Raw genomic sequence first — 20,671 nt, 5'->3', positions numbered from 1 at the left:
CAAAACCATGAACATAAAGAAAATTACTTCTTATTGAAATATTTTCTTTGTTTAAACTGTGTTTATGGCCATCAAAGAGAATCCCACGATTTATTATAATCTATGTTCAAGAATATTTAATTGGCAATTTTTTTTTTCAGCTTTCCATTTTTACTGTGTAATCTTTAGCTGGGGGATCATTTTTGGGCTTTTGTCGGAAAGGAAGGTGCTTTTTTATTTGTCCTTCATGTAGTGAGTAAAGATCTAATCTCTTATACTTCTGCAAGTAAAGTACCTGAAATGGAAACATAACTGTGACTTATAATTGGTTGTTTTGTGTTTTTACATGTAATATTTTTTCTGCCAAAAACTGCACTTCTTTTACATTTTGATTCACAGTTACTTAAGATTTTGTTTTTACACATGAATGATTTGCTTTAAAAGTGGTGTGTGTTTTTTACAATGACTGATTTAAAATAAGTTGTATAAACTGAACAGGAACTGACAGACTGCCAGGGCGTGAGCTGGCCATGTCCAGAATAGATCTAACCATAGTCCATTATAACAGAAACATCTTTCACTTCTTTCTTTCCCTTTCTCATTCTTTCTCTTCCTCCAATTATTCAGCTGTCAGAGCGCAGACACATTTTACACACTTCAGAATAGACTTAATATAAACCAATTTCCTTTTAGACTTTTGTTGTAAGAGATAGTGACTAATGACATGAGCGGAGACAGTACCTTTGCTCTAAAACATAGTTTATTAATGGGGCTAAAGGATTGATTTAATCAAAATGTTGTGGTGAAGCCAACCAGGGTGTCATATAAGGGCTGGATTATAACCCTTCAATGCCTCTTTAGCAACCCTTTGCTAGACTCTTAGACAGTCTTTGAACTTATGGGTGAGCCATCCCTTGAGTCACAAACTCCCAAGCAAGAGGCTGGAGGAAAGCAAGATGCTATTATATGTAGCGGTAACTGATGGCCTGAGAGTCATCAGAGTAGGGTTTGCCATGGATTGCAGTGCGACTGTTTCTTACAGTGCTAGTGCTTGCCTTTTATCAGCTTTTTTGAGATGATATTTTAGAGTTATTATATTACTTTTGCACTTACTATGTGATTTTTCTACTTTGTTTCTGGTAATTCATATGTTTTACTCTAGGTCAAAGGCTATCTAATGTTACTTTATAATGTGGTAGAGGATCAGGTAGCTTGATATAACTGTTTATGTGATGTCATCTGGTGTGTGAGGTCTAAAGGCTTGTGATATCTTCCATGTGAGTGTAATGAAATGACGCCACTGTCTGTCAATCAGTATTTCTTTATACTACATGAGTGTCTACAATCCCTGCATAAAAGCTAGTCTCTGCTTCCCTTACTATTCGAGTTGTAACATGTCTAGTCACCTGTAATAATGAAATTACATTGCTGCTCAACTGTAATAAATTATTATTGTTGAGTTGTGACGTAATGATGTCTACTGCCTGTAGCTAAAACTGAAAGGCAGACAACAGAGCAAAATTACAGCTGCAGCGAAATACTAAAATTGGCTTTTGCTTCTCGTGATCTGGTTTTATAAAACGAACAGTGATCAACATAAAGGAGATATTTATGGCAACATGTTTATTTTTTCCCATACTGCAAGTCATTTCATAGAAGATATAATTTCTCTGCAATCATTCTAAGTTATAGTATTATTTAGGCTGACTTAAATGGACCTGATTCTAATATATTTTTGCAAATAAATGCTAACTGATTATTGGTGTGATTAATTTTGCTCAGCAGATCCTGCTCTTATACTTCATCTGCATCCGTACCATCTCTATCATATTAAAGTTCAAGTCTCCAAGGGGGATATTTTCAAAGGTTTTCACGGGTGCTTGAGTGGCACAAAGCATTGTGTCCATTTATGGACCATTACAAAAGTCTTTGGGCACATTGCAATGTTGAACAGCCCTCTCTGCTCCATGCTTAGAATTTATTCAACTAAGGGTTTGACTCGTTTGTGGGAGAAGTGATGGTTTTACCATAACTTTTATTTGATATTTCCCTAAATACGTTTGCTTGTGGAGATACCCCTTTCCCTAAACCCCCCAACAAACATGAAGTGTTAAAATATTGTTTAGTACCTGTTATGCACACTTAAAAACCTTTTTTACCACGAGTTCACAAAATGGAGTGAAAAGGAATTTGGAATGTTTTTGGTTGTGAGTGTTCACAAAGTTATGGCTTTTTGGATGATCATATCCTTACCAGTGATCTTCACGGGCAACCGTCTCTACTCCCACCCTTTTCTTGGTCTTCTAACTGTGGAAAATACATCATATTAACCATTTGTCTGTAAGTGGTAATAGGATTTATGGCCGTAGGAATCCACATTTAATGATTCCGTAAGTCATGTTTTGAATTTTACACTTGAAACATCCACTTTTTGCACACCTCAGTAGCACTTGTTACACAAAAAGTTTGGGGAATTTAGTCCTTTGGGATAAATTGTCCAATTTTTAATTTATTGAATTTGGTCCACTTTGGAGATTGTTCCACTCTCTGATCCTAAATCCAAGTACATCTGTGTGTGTGTGCTCGTGTTTTGATGTTGTATGTATTGTTATTAATTGTTCTTTTTACTGTTCTTCTTTTTGACAATTTTTGCTGGTGCCTTTTTCTGAAGATCTCTAAAACATAAATTGTATATGTGACCGCTATCGAGTACAGAAGCTGACTTATGTACTTATGGGACCGAGTAGAACTATTAGTCCTGCGCTGAGATTGATTTTCCCTTTGAATGAAAACTTTATGAAATATGAAATTGTTAAAAGTGTTGCATTATTGTTTTCTTGATTTATTCTAGGTTTATAACAAAATTGATCAAGTCTCCATGGAGGACGTGGACCGTCTGGCTCGGAGGCCGAACAGTGTTGTGATCAGGTGAGCCGTAAAACCCTTAGGGAAGTGTGCACAGGTGGAGGGTAGCACTTTGCATTTCCACATAGTGAAGATTTGGTTAATGCAACTATTCTCTACAAAGAGCAGTATTTGTGTACAGAGAAAAAGGAAACATTTAGCAAATGAGTTCATTTCCATCTGTTTTAATCTCACAATACCCCACTTTATAAGAGGGGCTTGTTACATGCAGCGTGTGGTAATTTGGTTCTATGAGAGTTCTGTGCAATGTACTCCCGTGTTACTTTCAAATGTATCCATGTTGACTAGATTACATCAACAATTTCACTGAGTATCAATTTTTAACAGTGCATAAGAGAGTACTAAAGAGTCGTTTGCATGCTTAGCATTGTTTGGCTCAAACAGGAACTATAAAAAAAATATTTTGTTATGCCACCCATGTATGTCAATCTTATTATTGTAGGAGTAGACCAAATTTCAATTTGAAGTTCGTATTCAGTTATCCTGAAGAAACCTACTGCATCAAACACAAAGCTGAATAAGAGGCCATACAATTTTTAGAAATCCAATATAAGGATATTTATAAGCTTTGATATCTTTTAAATGGAGAGGAAGTTAAAAAAAAAACAAAAGACCAAATCATTGAAATAACCATCTGGGTCATTTAAAGATATTTGAATCTCCAAAGTATAAAGATAAGGAATACATCTGTTCTCTATACTGTGAAGCAGTTGATTAGCTTGAAATACAACCATAGTTTTTTTATTGGCCAATGTGTTATAATGGAATACAATATCAGAAAATATCTTTAATTCCAAAATAACATTTTGAAGCCTACAGATCAATTTATTTATCCCTTAAACAACCACATGAAGAGAATCTGTTCTGTTGTTAGTGTTGATGTTTCAGCTCATCAAACACTAACGGCTGCCTTGCTTAGGACAGACATTCAGAATAATTAACTTATTGTATCGTAAAGCAGTCTTGGAATATCAAACCCTTGCACATCATTTACTTAAGTAATTCTTTTCAGGAGCCTACAAATTGGAGCCTTCTTAAATACTTTTAAGCAAAAATATACATCCACAGTTAGGAGCCTGTGACTGAAACAATTTCTCATAGAGCCATATCTTAGGAAAAAGTCACATTATATAAAACACTGTGGCACAGCTCACGTCTTACTATTTAATTCATGGTGCACATGGAAAAATGTGTAATAGTTCAACCTCGCAAGTCATGCTGTAGTAATATCCAGCAAGAAAACAATGCAATCCTTTGTGCACAAAGTGATGCTCCAACAAAGTACACTAGCATGGTTGTTTGTGCCTTCATGCATGTTGCACACAAGTGCAGGACATGTAGAATTTTCCTCAGATGTTTTACAGTTTGTTTTTGTAATACTGGTAGTTATGTCATAAGAAAATTGAGTATATGTGTTTGTGGACACATTTTGCCTTTAAACATTACCAGATGATACTTGAACCATGGAGGATGGGTAAGTTTACTGAGGATCATAAAACAAGTTGGCTTAGGTAAATTGAATGCAGATAACTGCAAATACCTGCATCGTGAAGGCTCTGCCAGACTGAAAGCTTAATTGTCATTTCACTGCAATTTATTTCCAGTTGTACCAGCACATGTTTGCTGTGCGATTTGGCCTGCATTACTAATGTTGTGTATTTTGGAACAGGTCATGGATTCCTCGTGCTATTTGGCTGTGATGGAGGGTTTGGTGTTGGTCCTAGGCACTTCTTCTGATTTAGTAAAATCCTGACCCGGTGTTAATTGTTCTCTCTTCCAGCTGCGGTATGAAGTTGAATTTGGATTTTCTACTGGAGATGCTATGGGAATACCTTGCATTGACCTGTATCTATACTAAAAAGCGTGGAGGTAATTAAGAGGCTTGCTTAATTGGTATTCTTGGAAATAATTTTTCTTTAAGGCAGAGGCCCAGTAACAAAGCAAGCTACGGTCTGTCATCTTCCATTCCTGATGAAGGACCCGGAACCCATACCAGATCTGTTTCTTTCTCAACCTCTTATTGCCCTTTGTGAGTTGTGGGGAGTACTGTTTTTGCTCTCTATCCTTTTACATGTATCCCATTTTCAGATGTAGCTTCTGTATTTTATCTTTTGTCACATGGAACCACTATAGTGGCAAATTTGAAGAGATCCTTTCCAAAGTCATCTAAACACCCTTCCAAATACCAACACTATTTGCGTAGGAGAGCCTCCACCTGACCAGAAATGGTGTCACGCGAATTCTAGAGTGTGACGATAGGCAGGATAGGCTGTGGGGAATAGGTTGACTGTCGATTGCTGACCAACTCAACGGTTCCTTTCCTTTCCCCATCATCTCATACACTTAGGGGGTTCCGAAGTCGGCTGCTTAGGATCATCTTCCACTTGTCTGACAACAATCTTCTAGTTCCAGGAGAAAGACAGTGATTTCTCTTAAATAGTTTATTCAAACAAAGATTTTTAGGATACATGTTGATTGGAGGTAGAGGTGTTATTAGGAAGACTGCTGCCCATTAGCATTGAAATATTTTGTAGAGAGCATCATTCGCAATATCCGTTGCAACAGGTGGCATAACTTAGTTCAGGAAGTAACCTGTATACTCCTTGTGATGGGCAGTCTTGGGATCCAGATGAATGCAATGAATTTGAATATAACTACAACAGTAAGCGCTGTACAAGTACCATTTTATTATTATCAATATTTAATGTCCTATCGATAACAATGCCTTCCAGTTGTCCTCTACAGTTAGTTGGGCATTTGTTTGGATGTCTGCCTTAATTTCACACAGTCACTTTACTAAAACATATTTGATATATATAAGGCAGCTAGTAAGTATTGCAACTCACTGCTTATGTTATGCCCCAGGCTATGATAAATTCCCCATGTCAATCTTAGAGGATAGGAGAGCTTGTACCACTGTTTTACATGAAGGTCAGAAGAAATGAAAAACATCTTTGACCGCATTCAGAGAAAATTAAAGCAGGCAGCAGCCACACAATGTTTTTGAATTAAGAAAGACTGTGGTATCCACACCAGAGATTGTTTGCCAAAGGGAAGAATCTCTGTTTTATATTTATTAAGTTTAAAACCAGAAAAGGCACTTTTTACACATGTGCTGTTTTCTGTCCTTATGCTATGTATAATTTTGTGGTTTGGCATAGTAAACTCGTGATGGTAATGTAGTTCTTGGTTTATAATGGTCTGCTTATTGCTCTCCTATTTCTTAACAAATCCCACTGAAATCTCGCAAGCAGAAAAACGCGACAAAATCGTTTGCCGGAAACGCCCCCAAAATCTGGAACTCCATCCCCCCCCACATCAGAACGATACCCTCATTTCCCAAATTCAAAAATCCGCTAAAAATCCTCTTCCTCGACCGCTCTCGAAGGAACCGATAGAAGCCAGGATGCACTCCCCCCTGCACCTCTTCTATCCTTATATTTTGACCAGTGTCATTGACTCGGACCAAGAAAATCTTTTGGGACTCGCGTCCGGTGTGAACTAAGCAACCTTTGGGGGGCACCTTGTTCGAACTGCATTCTCCTTGCCCGCCCGCGCTACCGTGCCTTTGTTTGTCCTACTCTCGGCCTGATCCACATGTTTGACTATAACCTGTACTGCATACTTGCTCATAATTTACTTGTTGTAAAGCGCTCTGATACCCTCTGGTCCAGCTAGCGCTATATAAAGCTCCTAAAATAAATAAAATGAAATAAATATAAGATGTAAATGGGAGGCTTTATTTGGCTCTCATTTGTGGATCAACTGTGTTTTGTATACAAATGTATGTGTAAAATAGAATAAAAAGTTGTGTGTTTGAAAATAATACAATTATGAAAAGCCACCAAAGTAATTTTCAAAAACTGGCATTACTTGTAAGAGAGCCTCCAGAATTCAATATTTACATTTCCAAAATAAAGGTAGCCTTTTGTGTCTCAGTAACATCGTTTTACAATTTCCTTTTGCTTTTTCTATGCAGAAAGACCAGACTTTTCAGATGCAATCATTCTGCGGAAAGGAGCTTCTGTCGAACATGTGGTAAGGCTATGTTGCTCTGTGTTCTATACGGGCTAAGAAGGCACTTCATGATCTTGTCATAGTATTTCAGACAAAGCTTCACCTTTGGTAACATGACCTTAATTTGCCTGCTGACTTTACACATCATTCCACTTACTCCTGCTGTGGTCCCTTTGAGTAGCTTACACACTTTTACTTTATCATTGTCGGTGATATCTGTCCTTATGTCAGTCTGTGGCCATGTGTTCATTTGCATAATTACTGACTTCGCTTATGTTTTACACAGTTAATAGTATGCTGCATGGTTCTAGGTTTTTAGCAAAAATATATATTTTTTTAGAGCTGAAAAGTTCATCAAAATGCAGCATGAAAAATCACAGTGCCTTGTACAGCTGTTAACTGTTGTATTCCTACCTTAAATAAGTTGTCAATTTCTGTCAAGGTTTTTGAGTCATTCGTGTCTGAGATGTACAGCGTTTTCAAGATAATTATCTATGTATACCTATCAGTGAAGTGCCAAATAAGGGAATGTAGTTTGTGCTCTTTGTAAACAATTATTCAAACAGCACAGCATGGTGCAAAAGTCTGAGAAAAGGCACAAAGTAAAACAATATATATATATATATATATATATATATATATATATATATATATATAGTTCCAAAGAAAGTTTACAACTGAGGCTTGGACATCGTTCTTATCTGTGGACGAAAGGTTGGAATATATATATATATATATATATATATATATATATATATATATATATATATATATATATATATATATATATATATATATATTCATTCATTCATTCATTCATTCAACACAGTGAGGGAACCCTTTTAGGAAACTGCCACACACGAACTCATTGAAGAACTCTTTATTTTGCAAGAACCTGCCAGCAGGAATTCAAAGGCGACGGTCTTCAAGGTAAGTCAACTGCCAAATGCATTTCGAGAGGCTCGCTCTCTTCTTCAGTGGCTTGTGCGTCATCTGCCAGGATTCACACTAATTAATAGCACAGTCCCCGCCCCATAGGCGTTAGCATCTGCGGCGTTTTTATGGGAACTGTAGTCCAAGTCAGGTAGGGATTATTTCCTGGTGAAATGGATCCAAATTTAAAACCCAGTGGAAGAAGGCACATCACGTTCGTCTCCCTGCCCTGCTTCCAGTTTCTGCATAGAGTGTTCAAAAAGGCAACCCCTGCAAATGCCTTTAAGCTCGTTCGTGACCAATTGCCCCCTCAAAATGGAGAGCTGGCTCTGTTGCTGCAGCGAGCAGTTTCCACGACCGGGCGGCCGTTTAAATTCAACACAGTGAGGGAACCCTTTTAGGAAACTGCCACACACGAACTCATTGAAGAACTCTTTATTTTGCAAGAACCTGCCAGCAGGAATTCAAAGGCGACGGTCTTCAAGGTAAGTCAACTGCCAAATGCATTTCGAGAGGCTCGCTCTCTTCTTCAGTGGCTTGTGCGTCATCTGCCAGGATTCACACTAATTAATAGCACAGTCCCCGCCCCATAGGCGTTAGCATCTGCGGCGTTTTTATGGGAACTGTAGTCCAAGTCAGGTAGGGATTATTTCCTGGTGAAATGGATCCAAATTTAAAACCCAGTGGAAGAAGGCACATCACGTTCGTCTCCCTGCCCTGCTTCCAGTTTCTGCATAGAGTGTTCAAAAAGGCAACCCCTGCAAATGCCTTTAAGCTCGTTCGTGACCAATTGCCCCCTCAAAATGGAGAGCTGGCTCTGTTGCTGCAGCGAGCAGTTTCCACGACCGGGCGGCCGTTTAAATTCAACACAGTGAGGGAACCCTTTTAGGAAACTGCCACACACGAACTCATTGAAGAACTCTTTATTTTGCAAGAACCTGCCAGCAGGAATTCAAAGGCGACGGTCTTCAAGGTAAGTCAACTGCCAAATGCATTTCGAGAGGCTCGCTCTCTTCTTCAGTGGCTTGTGCGTCATCTGCCAGGATTCACACTAATTAATAGCACAGTCCCCGCCCCATAGGCGTTAGCATCTGCGGCGTTTTTATGGGAACTGTAGTCCAAGTCAGGTATTTATATATATATATATATATACACAGTATAACTTTGTGTGTATAAATGTGTGTATAAATATTTACACACATATATCTACATATAATATGTTTGAGGCCTGTGAGCTGTAGATCACATGCTTTGCATAGTCTGCCATCTAGTGTTGGGTCTGGATGTTTGCACTTTGTCTTTCCTCAAAGAAGTCTTTCCCAGTCCCGAGGGAGGTGACTCCTCCTTTCGATGATGATAGTGCACATGGGCATCGACTCCATTGTTTTATTGTTTTTTTCCGCCATCGGGATTGGATGTGACTTACTGCACTCCAGTTCGGCACCATTTCTCGGGTTCCCTTCGACGCACAATCCACTTCCCTCAATGGTATTGTTCCACGATCGCGTTCCCCATTCTCCATGTATCATTTCGGCTCAAAGGTCTTCGATCTGCAAACTCGTGGAGGGCTGTTGGGCCTACCTGCGTCGGGCTCAGTAGCAGTCGATGGAACAGACTTCATTCAAGCTCTGTCCCGGGTGTCGCGCAAATTTTCTGCGCACTGACTTGCACGAAGTGTGCAACGTCTGCCTACCCCGGAACATGATGAACAAGACTGCGATGCGTGCCAATCGTTTTGACCCAAAAAGACGCTCCGTGACCACCGGGCTCGACGTCACGAAATGCAACATCAAAGCTGCTCCGCACCGGACATCTTCGGTGAAGATTCCGAAGGAGAAGAATTCCACGCTCAAGGAACCGAAGAAGAAGCAGAGCATATCTCTGTGTCTGAGGCCGACTTCGTCGTGGAAGAACAGGAGCGAGTTACACCGGGTCAGCGTAGTGTGAGTACAGAAACCCCCTTGCCCCATCACTACAAAAAGATAAGGGCTCCGGCCCCTCCTCTGCCCTCGGGCCAAGGTCGGCACCGAGAAAATGTTTCGGGCGCCCCGGTGCCGAAACACAAGGAAAAGCCTACGGGCTCGAGTAGGCCCATGCTGGTGCCAAGCCAAAACCTTCGGCACCAAAACATGTCTTGGTGACCATTCCCTCGCTACCGAAGAGTAAATCTTAGGAGCTGAAACTTTCGACGCCAATAAAAGCGCCCAAACAGGAAAAGACTCCATTAAAAGAGCCTTGCAATGTTCCTCCTCCAGATCCGAAACTAAAAGTATCTGCAACATTCAGACTCTACTATCTCAGCTTCAGCCACAACACTCATTGCCAGCTCGAGTGTTCATGCAGTTACTAGGGATGATGACGTCTTGCATCCTAATAGTCCCTTATGCAAGTCTTCAAATGCGTCCCCTTCAGGAATGCTTAGCACATCAGTGGAACCAGGCTCAGGGTCAGTTATTAGATCTAGTGTTGGTGGACGGCCGCACTCCTTGTACTCTGCAGTGTTGGAATCCACAAAATCTTTCAAAAGGGCGGCCCTTCATCGACTTAGTTCACACAGACATTGCTAACAGCAGACGCGTCGCTCGCTGGTTGAGGAGCTCATCCCCAAACGCACACAATTCAGGGCATGTGGAGCTTCACATAAATCATCTAAAGCTTCTATCGATTTTTCTACCACTCAAAGCATTTCAATTTCATCTACTAGGCAAAGCTGTCCTGATACGTACAGACAACAGACAGCAATGTACTACATACAAAAACCGGAGGGACACCCTCTCTCCAGCTGTCACAACTAGCACAGAACATCTGGAAGTGGGGCATACGCCACAAAATGTATCTCCTCGCAGAACACCTTCCAGGAGTAGACAATCAAATAGCAGATCTGCTCAGTCATCAAACACAACAGATACACGAGTAGGAACTCCTCCCTCGAGTTCTCCTACCATTCTTTCAGATGTGGGTCTTCCCAGACATAGATCATGAATCCACTTCCTGTCTGAAAAATTAATATACAGATGGGATCAAAACATCCCACATTGTTCCTTTTCCAAGTTTTTCTTGATTAAGGAAGTTAATGCTCCACAGAGTCCTCGAAGAGCTGCTGTGAGATCAGAGCTGGTGTCTGCATGGCATCCAGTCTTCCAGAGGTGAGGTGACATCACCTGAAGTGTGCAACTTACTAGAGTAACTGTGGGTTTACCTAGCACATAGAAGCCTGTCTGCTTACTGTGAGATGGATGGATGGATGGAAAGAGTGCTTGACTCAGCAGGAGAGATTCTACACAGAAGGAAAAGTCCAGCTATGTTCCTCGTATGAGGAGTCCGCCTGACATTGGAAGCAAAGCCATTGCCGACCCAAGCCATATGGAATCACTTGGTCTTTGTGCAGTTCATCTGTGTAACTGTTTGAAAAAACTACTAGCTTTATTCGACGTATAACATTATAAAAACATAAACATACATGTAAGTCCTTTCGCCTGGTAAAATGTATGTACAAGGCTAAAATGTTGTTAAAAGTTAATATACTAAAAACTTTATAAACATACTACAATACATGCTACCAATATACCAATTGAGTATAAGGGAGCAGAAGGTTATACAAAAAATTCATCTAAGCCTGAAAATAAAAACGCTAATGGACAGAAACCTCATCAGGGACCTTGCTCTTATCGCCCACACCCACCCCAGATATTTAGCCATGGCTATAGCGATTGCTTCAGCGGTGTCACTTCTTAAGATTCTTTCCGCCTCATGCGCCCTTCTTGTTCCTAAGAGCTTGCAAATGGGAGTCAACCAGGCACGGCGAGTAGCTTTATACCCAATGCATTCGAACAATACCTGGGCTGATAACGCTTTTCCAAACCCGCACACCGGACACAGGTCATTTCTAGGTATAGACCATTTGCTAGTAAACACTCTTAGCGGCAGGGTGCCCACCCTGAACTGGAAATATAATTTGCTCTCAAAGGGTTTTGTGATGAAGTCCCAATATTGCTCTAGTCGGTTTACAATCCAGGAAAAGCCCTGTAAGGGTAGAGGCCTCACAGCTTCTCACTATGTTGGTCTGGGCCATGTCCCAATATTTGGCTTTCAAGACCTTTTTTTTGTGGGAACATTTTTATTTTTGGGACCATCCCACAGAGAACTCATGCCCATTTTTGTTAGGGTTGCTCTAAGTTGTCTAAGCCATTGTATTTGGTGCAGTGAATCCACCCTTATTACATCTAGGAAGCCAGCCGCGTACGCTGCAAGTTCTGGAGTAGACCAGAGTCTACACCAGTACAAGAGGGGACGTAGTTTGTCAATTTCTGCGATTGGCTTTCTCCCAAGGTCATTCAATAATGGTAGTGTCGGGGTACTCTGGGGCAGACTGGTTATGTTTCTGAGGAACCTATTTTCTGAGATAGTCAGTTTAGATAAGTTCTCATAACCTCAGAGTTCTGCACCATATAAGGCAGAGCTGATGACTTTCAGGTTGTAAATCTCCATAGCGCGGCTAATTATCTTAGTATAGGAAGTATTGTATTCTTTTTGTAGCACCCCAGGCAGTTGTCGATGTTTTAGGGAAGCTATATCGACCTGATGTGACCAATTTAATCCCTCCTGGATATTGACCTCTAGATATGTAAACTCCTTGACCTGACCCAGCACGGCTTTATTTAACCTAATGCCCTCCTTAAAGGCCCTGTGTGGATTAAAGTCTATCAATTTTGTTTTGGACACGTTGACCTCCGTTCATCGACTAGCACAAAACTTTTCGAAGATTGTTAGTGCCCTCTGAAGACCACTTGGTGTTTTGGAAAGGATCAACGTGCCATCCGCAAAACATTAATATGGGGACTTTTCCCCCTGCTAATATCGGTGCATCTGTGGGGGTTAACCTCATACAGTTCACTATCCCATTGATGTACAAGGAGAATAGGGTCAGGGCCAGTACACATTCTTGCCGGACTCCCTTCTCTAAGGGAAAAAATTATGTGACTTCACCCTGCTTTCCCCATCGGATCTTAGCCTTATTATCCTCATGTAGCCTGGTGATGAGTGTCAGCAACTCAAGTGGTAGCCCCATTTCATGTAATGACTGCCAAAGTTTGTCACGCTCTACAAGGTCAAATGCTGACTAAAGGCCTACAAAGACTGCGTACAAACTACCCTTCCCCAGGTTAACTGTTTTCCAGCACAGCAAAATAAACCTAAACACTTGGTCGATTGTGCTGGTAAGGGCACCGAACCCTGCTTGAAAGGGCGATAAGATGCAGAATTCATCGATCCAATCTTGCGCTCTATTGAGCACCAATCTGCTTATCACCTTTTGTAAAAAGTCAATAAGGCTGATCGGCCTATAATTCCCTGGGCATGATTTGTCCCCTTTCTTAAAGACAGGGATAATCTCTGCCCATTTCCAGGATTCTGGAACCGGCGCACCCTGGGCAATAGCATTTAACAGTAAGTGTATGTACTTGCTCCATCTCACTTTATCATAAATTAATATATCCTCCGGTATCCAACTAAACCCGTAGCCTTCTCAGCCATAATTGATTTCAGGGCCACCTCACATCTGCCTTACTAAAGACTGCCTCCTTAAAGAATTGCTTTACAATACTGCCCTCAGTTTCGTGCTCACTTACTGCATATTGTGGTTTGAAATGGCTTACCGACTCCATTTGAGAGACATGGTTTTGGGGCTGAGAGGCCTGCCCTCCTCTATCCCATTTGTGAACATTCCAGAACTGCTTGGGATTCCTGCTAGCACAAGCCTCCCTCAGCTCATCCCACCTCTTACTGACCCATTCCCTTTTTGCCTTAAACTGCGCCCTCCGGTATATGGCTCTTGCTGCTCGTACCACTGCGGGAACACCTTGCTTTATAGCTACCCCAAGGTCTGCACAAGCCTTTCTGCATTCTAAGTTAAACCATCCCTGTATTATGGGTGTTGCAACCATTTTTGATTTACCCCTTTTCCTAAAATGCGTAGGCAATCGACCCAAAAATTTGTCATGTATGCAGGTGGATCGCTTTAAATCTAACAGATTAGTTACGCTGGCTTGTAAATCGCTAGTGACCTAACTCTTTATTGATGCTGGCTAGTGATAGCGGTAATTCTTTTACCTTACCCCATTTTAATCGCTTTAAATCGTTCGATGGAACATAATCAGCGGTGATATAACTGTCTGGCCTAATGACTGGGTCTTTGAGGTGTGAAAGGTCCAGATCCACACATAGAGGGTTATGGTCACGCTCTAGTCTAGCCTGAATCCTCATATCCCTCACTTTATGCCAAATTGCTAAGCTAACCAGTACATAGTCTATCCTGCTGAAGCTATATCCATTGTTGAATGTGTTAGCTCCCATTTTGTCAGACTCTGTGCGGCCATTGACAGCCCCTAGTCCCTTTTCCAAGCATATAGAATTAATTTGAATCACCGACTCTGACCATCTTTTTAATGGGTCTAACTCCAGCTTTGGGATACCCCACTTTAGATCTTCCTCAACGAATAGGTTATCCCCCTCACTCAGCAATGGCTCAAACGTCGCATTAAAATCCACTGCGACAATATTATATGCGTCTGTATGGCAATCCTCAAGAAGGTCATCAAGAGCTGCTAAAACTCCTGACTTTTTCCCCCTGGAGCCTCGCACATAAATATTATAGATCCCACTAGTACCTCTAGACAGTCTAAGGGCCTGGATATCCTGACTATGGGTAGGGAGAACTTGAATATTTAACCCTACATCTTGCTTCACCCACATTGTTAGGCCCCCTGATGGTCTCCCATTTAGGGCCTTCAACGGCCGGGATGTAAAAGTTTAGATACCCTACGCGATAGAGCGGGGCTTTTGCCCAGGTCTCTTGGAACAGACAGATCTCAAACTCCTCAATAAAAGCACTCCATTCATGGGAACCCATCTTGGAACCTAATCCTGCGATGTTCCATGATAATAATGTATTCAAAACAGGTAATGCACTAACAGCCATATTACTACATATGGCGAGAGGGCTTGGGCTGACCTCCTGTTCTAGTCCATCTTTCTGATCAGATGACAAGGAACCCTCTTTTACACTCCATTCCAGCTGTGATGTAAAACATTCATCCGCTGACAAACTATCCCCATAGGCCACCTTGATCAGTTGACATGCCTGCTGCCTCTTGGCCATAATCGCCGGAAGTCAGTCTATATTGTCCAGGGTAGATACTCCCTGGATCCTAGATTGATTGAGCACATGTAACCTGGCATTCACTTCACTCTTGGAAGGGCTAAACTGGATGATGACTGACTGACTTGTTTGATAACAACCTCGTGTTCTCTGACCAATGCCTTTCCAAATTGGATATGGGCCAATGACCCTGACTTTTTTCTACATGAGGGGCAGTAGTTGGTAAAGCCCTGGGTGTTACCTGCGTAGGTATAATTGCGCCCTATTGGTGACCCGGGCCTCCATTTGTTCTTGAATCTCCGGAATGCATGGGGGATCGTGTCAGTGATTTTACCAGCGATGGCAATCTCTCTATCTGGCCTCTCATTAAGCCCATTTCTTGCCTTAGCAGAGTAACTTGCTGTAGCAACTCTTGATATTCTTTTATCAGAACTGTCCCCATAACCTTTCCCTGCTCAAGAGGGGTTGGTAGTTCCTGTGTTACCTGTAGCCCATCTTCTTTACTGCTTTCGTTGTCGGCTATGTCCACCAGTGGGAGGAATCTGTCAGTACAATGCACTGTGGTGGTAATGTTACCTTTCTTCGCTATTCCCCCTTCGGCTGTTTCGCCTCCAACAGTAGTTTTGGCCACATTCTTTTTTAGGGTTTTCTGGAACATTACCGAGATGGTGGGAGTAGTTAATTTTACAACAGGGGACAACCTGGGGGGAATCGGTTCACCAATAGATTGCACCGAGGGCTCCAGCTCTAGTATGCCCTCACACTCCTCAATGAGGGTGTCTATCCGATCTAGGACGCAGTTGCTACCTGCATGCAGTTGTAACTTCTTCGCCATCTTGCCCTTTTTACCCTGGTTTCAGCTATTTCCTCCAGCCTCCCCACTGTCTTCTTTGCTGTCAGGCAACTTCCTTTTACCCATAGCTATTAGGCAGTATGGCCTCTTCTCACAATCGGTGCTAGGTGCCTGCTAGTTACCTCAAACATATGCTACCATACATACATACACTATCTCCTATAAAACATCACTAAAAGAGAAAGAATTAAAAAAAGGAGAAGAGAACATTTCACCCTACATAATAGGACAGCTATTACTTCCAGATAAGGACACCAAAGGCTTTACAATCAGTCCCAAACAGGAAAGTATAACAGTACCTTTGGGGTGTAATTTGTCTTTACGTGTTCTCAAGCACTGTTCACCGTCCCAAACAGCAAACGTCAGGGGGTGGCCCTGCCTCTTCCTGCCAATGACTGACCCGCGCTGCGGGTTGCCGGCCTCAGTTTTATGCGCCTCCTGGCGCGCTGCACTGGCGCTGGTGCTGCTGGACGCTGGAGTCCCCCTCGCGGCAAACAGACTGGCGGGACAGGCAGGACGCGATGACTCTAGCTACTACTTGCGAAAATAGCAGCATGCCAGAAGAAATTATGCTACTGCTGCCCGATGTGTGATGTATTCTGTGAGCGCCATCATAACTTCAATATTGAGGCCCTTGTCCATGGCCCAGAGGCTGCAACTGAAGAATATGAGCACCCACTGTTCAAGCCTTCCATGCTTGTTCATCCAATCAGTCCGTGTGAGGAGACAGGACTCTGTCCGTGTTCCTGTGATGCTGACAAAGACACAGCCAGTGCAATGCAACTGAGCACACAATCCAGCTCTGCTCGAAGCTGTCTCTCCAATAAGCAGGTGTCACAGGGCCTAAGATCAAAAGATTGAGAGACTGTCATGAATGCCAAAGGTACACATGCCATTAGAAAGATACCATTTGCCAGTATGAGCTCTTTGCCAGTAGGAATTAATTGAACTGACCTATGAAATGCCTGATGTAATAATTGCTTAGTGAACTTGCCTAATCTTTACCTATGACTGTATCTTTGCTGTTACACCATAGATAGTTGCAGCTATGTAGAAGGTGCAGTGATTTAACTAGTGTGTAGGCATAATCGTAGAACCCTATATCTGAACCTTTCATCAAACTATATAGTAGTTCACTTTGCTGTCACAAAGTCCTTTCTTTTTACTAATGTATTGTATGTTGCTTGACTATTCGAACTCTGAGCCTCCCCCCACCAGCCATTTAACCTCACTGAGAAGCCTTTTCTGCTCCTCTTTACTACTCTGATAGTCAAGCTTGCAGAGCCAAAATGCTTTTTCCATATGAAAATTGAACAGCGATACCGCAAAAAATTGCTGAACGGAATCATACCAAATTTGGCAGAAAGCTAGATCTTGGTCCGGAGAGTGTGCTTTTGTGATTTAATGTAGATCAGCTCAGTAGCTTTTGAGATAGCAAGGCTCAAAAACACTGTATATATCAAGCTGTGGATGGTCTGTGGAGTCGGCAAATCTCAAGAGGAGGTTTGATTGTCTGCCACCACATCCGCAATGATGTTGCGCAAGCCATCTTATGACTCTGGACTCAATCCGGACCCCTGTAGAAAAAAAAGTTATAAGGGTTAGGATAGGGATACCCTGCCCACCAAGGCCTAGTAGAATGGCCCCAGTAGGACAGACCCTCCTGGCGTACAAAAAAAAAATTTCCACGATTTTGCGGAGGATCTGTGTTACAACAATAGCACGGAGGGCGGGGCAGTTAAATATTTTGGGGAGATGGTGCATGGCCCCTCCTTACCCCCAAGCCTCTGGAAGGCCCCAGGGACCCTATTACCCTCTGCCGAATACCAAAAAAAAAGGGAAGGGGATGCACATGGCCCGCCTCCCTGAGCTGCAAAACACAACCTTGGAACCCATCTCTGGGGCCAACTCACTCGCTCTGTCCTTGAGAGACCACCGCCAGGACACAGTAGTTTCCCTGCCTGTGAGCGGGTAGGGAGCACTTGTCTGCTCACATTCTGTGGAAGTATTAAAAATGCTCCCGCCAAGTGAGAGAAGACATGTAATTTACCTGCCTGTGCTCTTGTGAGCAGGGAAAATCAAATTGGGGAAAATCAAATTGCTCCCACCTGGTGGGAGCAGTGAAAATCCTGCTCCCTCTGGTGAGAGCAATGCAGACTCTGATGCTTCCAGGATGGGTGCATGTGGGGAGGCCGTGGGTCCTTGAGGCTCGACCGCAGCCCACAACATGGTGTTTTGTCTGTGCAGCGGGTGGACATGGGAGCACCCACCTGAGACCCCCGGGGGTATGGTCACTGGGGCCACTATTGGTTTGGGGAGGTGTCCCATCTTCTTAAAGTAAATGGCCCTAGAGGGTCGGTGGGGTACCAGAGGCCCCAAATGCTAAGGGAGGGGGGGCGCAAGCCTGGCCCCGTGTCTAACCTCACACTGTGAGTGGCTGGTGTTTTGCATTAAAAAAAACTGAAATTCACGAAAAAGCCAAAGGTTTAAGTGAGGTTATAGTTAGGAATTGTATTTATATCTCACTTTGCATTTTTATTTTTTTTAAACCTTCCAAATTTCACTGAGAAAAACAAAGGCGAAAGTGATGTTATAGGTAGTTGAACATGTTAGTTAAATCATACTGTTTTTAACCAATACAACCCGTGAAATTCACCAAATATAGTATATCACCTAACTGTAGCTCGTGCCCTTGCCATGCGCTGCTAATTACCTCCCATATTACATCACTAGTGACATGATCTATGCCCTCATTATTAACATGATTGGAACATCTGGAAAAACATCATTGATAACAGTGCATGATGGGGACGTGAATTAATTATTTTAGGGCATGTGTTATAGTAACTTGAAATAGTAATATAGAGTGTTAAAGGTATTTTGGGGGGTTTAAGGATGGGTAAGGGTGTAAGGTGATGAGGGTATTTTTAGGCTTTAGGTGTGGGTTGAGGTATAGGATGGTAAGGGTATTTTTGGGGTGGTAGGGGTATAGGGTGGTAAAGGTAATTAAAAAGAAAAAAGGGGTCCCAGCCAATAAACAGAAAAATATAGTTTAAAAAAATGGGGGGCGGGCCTCCCCTTCCAAAAAATAAAAAAAATATGAATTTTTAATTATATGTATATGTATGTTTAACTTAGCTTAACTACACTTACCTTGCGCAATAAAGGAATATCTGTGGTAAACGGCATACAATCGTGATAAGTCACCATAGAGCTCCAAAAGCAGTAACTGGAATGTAAACAAGCAGCTGATTTTTAAAATAATTTTCAGAAGCAGGTTGCATGTTCCTGATCCAATTTCGAAAACATTTGTATGTATTTAAAGGTGATTACAATTTGAGAACTTACTTAATTGTAAACAATAGTATTTCCCATGTTGGAGGGCTATTTAAAAAGGTTTGATAGCACAATTTAAAGGTATTGTTTTTTCCTCATAGTGCCACCGAATTCACCGAACACTTGCAAGCCAGTTCAAATATGCCTTGGTGTGGGTGAGTACTTGGCAGACAAAAAAGCCACTGATGTTGATATTTTGTAATTAGCAAGTCTTTAGCTAATGATTTCTTTTTGGCTGTCCGTTCTCAGGGCACAAGCACGAAGTACAGCCCTCAGAGAGTTGGACTGACGCACATTATAGAACACGAAGATGTTATCCAGATTGTGAAGAAGTAGTCTACCACTGCAGCTGATCACTGGTGCCTGACTTCCCCTACCCTGCTGTAACCATGCCAATGTGACCTGCTGCAGAAAGAGAGCTCCTCCATGAGAAAAGGAGGAAAAGAGCCGTAAATCAGTGTATGCTTCCATGAAGCCCGAGGAAAAGATGAACAACCAACAGTGATGCTCTCATCTCGAGGGTGGTGGGAAAGACGAGCAAAAAAGTGTGAAACTTGTACTTCTCAAAAGACAATTCATTTATACGGCATCTTACAATCATAGAACATGGGAGCTGACCTACAGCTTTCTCCCTTTAACTACAAAGTTTGGAAAGATAACCAATTGGTTTGCAGCCTTTTAAGCGCTTATGATTTCACAAGCAAGTCTGCAGTCTGCTGGCATTAACATTAAACCTGCCAGCCTGTGGCTTAAGTGTTCGAAATCCGCTGCCTTCTTTTGTGCATGCATTTCGTTGTTTTAAATGTGCTTCTGGGAGAGGATTGTTGCATCCATTTGGTTTTGGTCCATATTTGTTATGCTTCAGGCCTTAAGAACTGTGAGTGGGATCACCTGACAGAAGCAATAATCACCTCAGAGGTGACTAGGTAGCGTGGCCCAGGGGTCCCACATCCCCCAGGTGCAGTGCCATTGGTCACTACATTTATTGTAGAAAATTAAATCTTGCAGCAAGCATGAACATTGTTTGTATTTGTTTTCATATGTACACCCAAATACCCCAAGTTAACGTAAATCTCTAAATAACTGATGAGGTGGGACTTCAAGCAATAGAGAACTAGTAGATTCCAGTGTAGCATATCTTTTACAGTATCCAGGGGTGATGCTGTACAATATACAGATAGCAATCCAGTGTATTTCATGTCGTCCACGAAATGCATCTTTAGTCTAATTATCAAATTTTGGTGACGCCTACGCAACCAACCAACCACTGGATTTCTCGCTAAAACAAACTTACCATGTGATCCTATTGACTTCTCAGAGAAGCCCAACAGAAACACCAGTGTTTCAGCTGTAACTCAGTACCACAAATCTCGGATAGTGAAGGGTGGTGGGGGGGAGTACTTGCTTCTAGAAGCTCTGTACTGCAAGACAGCTCCAAGCTAAATGCCGAATAATGGCTGAAACTTGGCTAC

The 20,671-nt window shown here is 42.1% G+C and overlaps 1 protein-coding gene across 1 annotated transcript in view; it reads left to right on the top strand.

Annotated features, from left to right (window-relative positions):
* DRG2 (developmentally regulated GTP binding protein 2) overlaps positions 1 to 20,217 on the top strand; it is a 100,484-nt gene extending 80,267 nt beyond the window's left edge. Inside the window, exons 9-13 of the mRNA XM_078665188.1 lie at positions 2,831 to 2,907; positions 4,685 to 4,773; positions 6,884 to 6,942; positions 19,301 to 19,354; positions 19,449 to 20,217. Coding sequence (XP_078521314.1) covers positions 2,831 to 2,907; positions 4,685 to 4,773; positions 6,884 to 6,942; positions 19,301 to 19,354; positions 19,449 to 19,535 — 366 coding nt within the window. The 3' untranslated portion in view covers positions 19,536 to 20,217. The remainder of the gene's footprint in view (positions 1 to 2,830; positions 2,908 to 4,684; positions 4,774 to 6,883; positions 6,943 to 19,300; positions 19,355 to 19,448) is intronic.
* The last annotated feature ends 454 nt before the right edge of the window (positions 20,218 to 20,671 follow it).

The sequence above is a fragment of the Lissotriton helveticus genome, chromosome 10 (assembly GCF_964261635.1).
Source record: "Lissotriton helveticus chromosome 10, aLisHel1.1, whole genome shotgun sequence".
In the NCBI taxonomy this organism is placed as follows: domain Eukaryota; kingdom Metazoa; phylum Chordata; class Amphibia; order Caudata; family Salamandridae; genus Lissotriton; species Lissotriton helveticus.
Note: the sequence above shows the minus strand (reverse complement) of the source record. Positions and strands in the feature narration are given on the sequence as shown.